Here is a 4,165-nt window from a genome sequence, read left to right as displayed (position 1 = left end):
GAGAGACTCGAAGAAGAAGAAGAAGTTGTGGATGATAGGCTTTTCCATTTTCTTTTCTTTCCTTCGTGTTTCTTCAAGATATTAACCAAACGAGCACTATCACTTCTACTGCTAAGACTATCATCTTCTTCTTTCTGTTCCCCTTCTCCCTGAGTCTCCTTCACGTCTTCTTCTTCTTCATCTCCGTTTCCCTCTCTTTCTTCTTCTTCTCGTTCTTTCTTAATCTGTTCGTCTCTTTCTCTTTTCTCCTGTTGAAGAAGATCCTGGAGATTCCCCTCGAGATAGGCGCGATAGTAACGACGAAGTCTCTCGAGCTGCTGGGGCTTAAAGGTCAAATTTCTTCTCTCTCTTCTCTTCTCTTCTTCAGAATGCACTACAGAAGAAGATCGAGGAGAAGATAGAGAAGAAGAAGATTCATGGGTTGGGTTCGGGTTGTAAGTCTGCTTTTCATCCTGTGGATCAAGAAGGAGAGAGGCCCTTCCTTGGTCGGTCCAGATATCGAAGAGAAGAGGAAGAAGAACTTCATCTCCTTTCGAACGAAGAGAAGTAAAGTAGTTTATATCCTCCACATTCGCTCGCCGAAGAATCTCTTCATACACCGTAGGTGTACGTACAGGACAGAGAGACTCCGGTGTAGGGATGATAGGCATGACTACACGAACCATACATAAAGCACTCGAAAACGAAGAAGAAGAAGAAGGAGGAAGAGGAAAGGGTGGCTTGTGGGTAGAGTAGAAGAAGTGTCTTAGAGAGGGGAGGCTTGAAGAGTAGCAGGTTTGGATGGGAGATTTCTCCCTACAGAGGAAGGAAGGTCCTCTTGTCGTTCTTCTCTTGTGAAGAGAAGAAAGATGAAGAAAAGGAGAAGAAGAAGAAGAAATAGACGGGGATTTCAAGAGAAGAGGGAGAATGAAAGACAACTTCTTATAGTGTTTCCTTTCTCCTTCTTCTTCTCTTATTGTCCTTTCTTTACCGTTCTTTCCTTCTGCTCTCCAAGAAGAGATAGACGAGAAGAAGACATGAGGAGAAGAAGAAGAGAAGGAGATCTTCTTTCTCCACTTCTCTTCTTCTTCTTCCTCTTCTTCTTTCGCATCTTTAACTAGACAACCTGACTGGAGAGGGGCCGTGACTCTTGAGAAAGAGCTTTCGTGAGTTTGGAGAAAAGAAGAGAAGAGAAGAGAAAGAGAAGAAGAAGAGAAAGAAAAAGAAGCGAACCGCCGTCTTGTAGATGCATGCCTGCCTTCTCTTTCTCTGTCTTCTGCGTTTCTGTGAAAGACATTCTGATGTATGAAAGAAGAGGAAGAAGAAGAAAGAGAAGAAGAGGGAGAAGAAAAGAAAACATGAGAGGAGGCGTCGACAGATGGAATGACGAGGAAAGAAGAAAAAGAAGAAAAGAAGACGACAGAGAGGAAAGTCGTGAAAGGAAGAAGAAGAAAGAAAGAAGATGGTGGACAAAACAGATTCATATTGGAACGCCTACGAGACGAAGGAGGGCAAAAAGGAGAAGAAGAAGAAGAAGGGAGAGAAGAAGAAAATAGAGAAGGTAAGAAGATTCGTCTTAGGAATGTTTTCTTCCTTCTTTTTCTTCTTCTTTTTAATCTTTCTCTTCCTTTCTTTGAAACGCCTCTCCGTCTTTCTTCTCTCTCGTCCCCTCCCTTCCCCCCTCCCACAGAACACACCAACATCTTTCTTTCTTTCTTTTGTTTCTTTCCTTTCTTTCCTTTCTTTCTTTCTTTTTGATTGATTAAAGTAGGAAGAAATGAAGAGAGATCGAAAGAAAAGAAAGTTAGGTCTTCATTTGCCAGTTGTCTCTATCTATCTTTGTATCTATCTTTCTTCTGGGTCTTCTCTATTGTTTCTCTTCCTAGACGGGTAGAGAGAACGAAGATCTCCAGGAAAAGAAAGAAGGGACAGAGAGAAAGACAGGCGTCAACAGACATAAGAATTTCTCCTCTTTCTGCTTCTTCTTCTTTTTCCTTGTCTTGCTGTTTATTCTCTCTTCTTCTTGTTAACCTTCTTTCTCTCTCTTCTTCTTCTCTCTCCAGCTCTGAATGCCTTGCGCAGACAAGCAGAGGAGAGACACTTATGAAAAAGACGGAGAAGAAAGACAGGAAAGGGGTGTACGTCTAGATCTTCTTTCTCCCTCTGTCTTGCTTCTTCCTCTTCTGGAAAAGAAAGAAAGAAAGAAGAGAGAGATGCACGGTGTGTCTTCATTCGCTGCGTGTTCGTCTTTTCTATCAAGACACCGATCTATCGATCTCTCCAGATCGATCTATCCGCCAGTCCGTCAAGGAAAGGAAAGAAAGAAGAAAAGAGAGGAAAGATGTCTTATCTTTATTTCTTTTCTCCTTACTATTAAATGTGTGTGTATCTATCTTCTTTTCTTTCATCCATCGATTTTCTTGTTGGAAAGCTAGTCCTCGCAGGCTTCTGTCGGTGCATGCATGCAGGGAAATTCTGTGCATGCACAACCCACGCATGCAAATTATTCTTGTTGAGACATTCTCTCATTCTCTCTTTCTCTCTTTCATGTGTCGATTCCTTTCCTCTCTCGTCTATTGTGTTTTGACCAGAAAGCGCACTTCTCTAGGCAGGAGAAGAAGGAGGCTTCTTTACGTGCGTCTTTCTTTCCCTCTCCGTCCGTCTCTTTTCTTCTCTTTTCTCCCTTGACTGAGAAGCTCTCTTCTCTCGCATTTTTACGGTAGATGCAAAAGCCCCAGTACCAGCACACCTTGGGAAAGAGAGAAAGAGAGACACAGAGAGATAAAGAGAAAGAAAGAAAGGAGTAACGAAAGGTCTTTCATCTTCTTCTCGTTCTCCCCTCATCGTCCTCATCTTTCTATTCTGTTTTGATCTCCCCCTTCTTCCTTTCTCTCTCACTTCTTCTTTCTTCTCTTTAGATAGACACAGGTCGCTTCTTGTGCGCAGCGAATCCCTCTCATCCTTTCTGTCTCCCCTCTCTCTTCTTCTTTTCCTCTCTCTCTAGCTTTCATTCTTCTCTTCTTCAGATCAATTTCTCCTCGTCTATACACGAAGTCTTTTTCTTTCCTTCTCTCTTAATTCTCTCTATCTCTCTCTCTCATCTTGCTTTCTCTCTCTTCTCTACAACTCTCTCTTCCTTTCTCTTCTTTTCTCTCTCCTACCGTCTGTCTTTCTCCTATCTCTTCTTTCTTTAACCTTTCTTCACATCATTCACTCTTTTTCCTTCCTTCTTTTCTTTCTTGTAGTTCTCATATCTCTCTCCATCTTCCTTTTTTCTTTCTTTCTTTTTCTTTCTAAAGTTGCTCCCGTCATGGCGTCTTTGCTCGATGCGAAGTTCGGGAGTGAAAGCGAAGAAGACGACGAAGACTATAACGGGAGAGACCATTCCTCTGGCGATTCTTCAGAGGGCTCCTCCTCTTTCTCTTCTAGACAAGATGAAGAAGAAGATAGCGAAGAAGACGGAGAAGAAGTTCTTACTGCTTCTCTGAGAGGTTGCAGAGAAAGAAAGAAGACATTTGGAGAAGACGAAGGAAGAGGTGTAGGTACACTGGGTCCCGGGTCTTCAGGTGTACATACACCTGGTGAGAAGGCTGATATCTCTTTCGACTCAAAGGGAGATGGAAGAAACGACGGAGGTCAACGACAAGAAGATGCCGACGGACAAGTAGGAGAAGAAGAAGATGAAAAGAAGAAAAGTCTGAAAGAAGATCAGGAAGAAAACGGAAATGGAGAAGTAGAATTCCTGGTGACAGGGGGGAGCGGGAGAAGAAGCATTCTTACATCGTTGAAGAAAAGCCTAAGAGGAAAAGACAAGAGAGGAAAGTCCGTCCCTCTTCATTTCGTGAAATTCCAGGCAGCTCTCGCTTCTCGTCTTATTCTTTTACGACCATGCACGATCTAACTTTCACCAAGCTCTCCTCTGTTCATCATCTATCTTTCTCTTTATCTCCTTCTTCTCTCTCTTTCATCTCTCTATGCATTTGTATTTACTCCTAGTTAACTCTATCTCCCTTCAGATATATATATATATATATATCTAGAGATAGATACATACATGGTTCTATTTATCTATACACGTCTGTCTATATCTCTCGCTATCTCTCTCTTTATCTATCTCTCTCTCGGTGTCTCTCTCTCTCTATCTCTCTCTCGCTATCTCTCTATCTATCTATCTCTCTCTCGCTAT

General features: G+C 42.3%; 2 protein-coding genes across 2 annotated transcripts in view; one reads left to right on the top strand and one right to left on the bottom strand.

The window, feature by feature from the left end:
- Positions 1-6: 6 nt before the first annotated feature.
- On the bottom strand, positions 7-2,323 carry CSUI_004478 (uncharacterized protein; the record flags this gene model as incomplete). Its single annotated transcript, XM_068064669.1, has 1 exon — positions 7-2,323. A coding segment is annotated over exon 1 (1,674 nt), but the record flags the coding sequence as incomplete, so codon positions are not given.
- A 320-nt stretch (positions 2,324-2,643) lies between these two features.
- Positions 2,644-4,165, top strand: part of CSUI_004477 (uncharacterized protein) — a gene marked incomplete at its 3' end in the record, with an annotated part of 4,032 nt that continues 2,510 nt past the window's right edge. The window contains exon 1 of the mRNA XM_068064668.1: positions 2,644-3,801. Coding sequence (XP_067923355.1) covers positions 3,290-3,801 — 512 coding nt within the window. The remainder of the gene's footprint in view (positions 3,802-4,165) is intronic.

The sequence above is a fragment of the Cystoisospora suis genome (genome assembly GCF_002600585.1).
Source record: "Cystoisospora suis strain Wien I chromosome Unknown contig_2101, whole genome shotgun sequence".
Classification (NCBI taxonomy): Eukaryota; Apicomplexa; class Conoidasida; order Eucoccidiorida; family Sarcocystidae; genus Cystoisospora; species Cystoisospora suis.
Note: the sequence above shows the minus strand (reverse complement) of the source record. Positions and strands in the feature narration are given on the sequence as shown.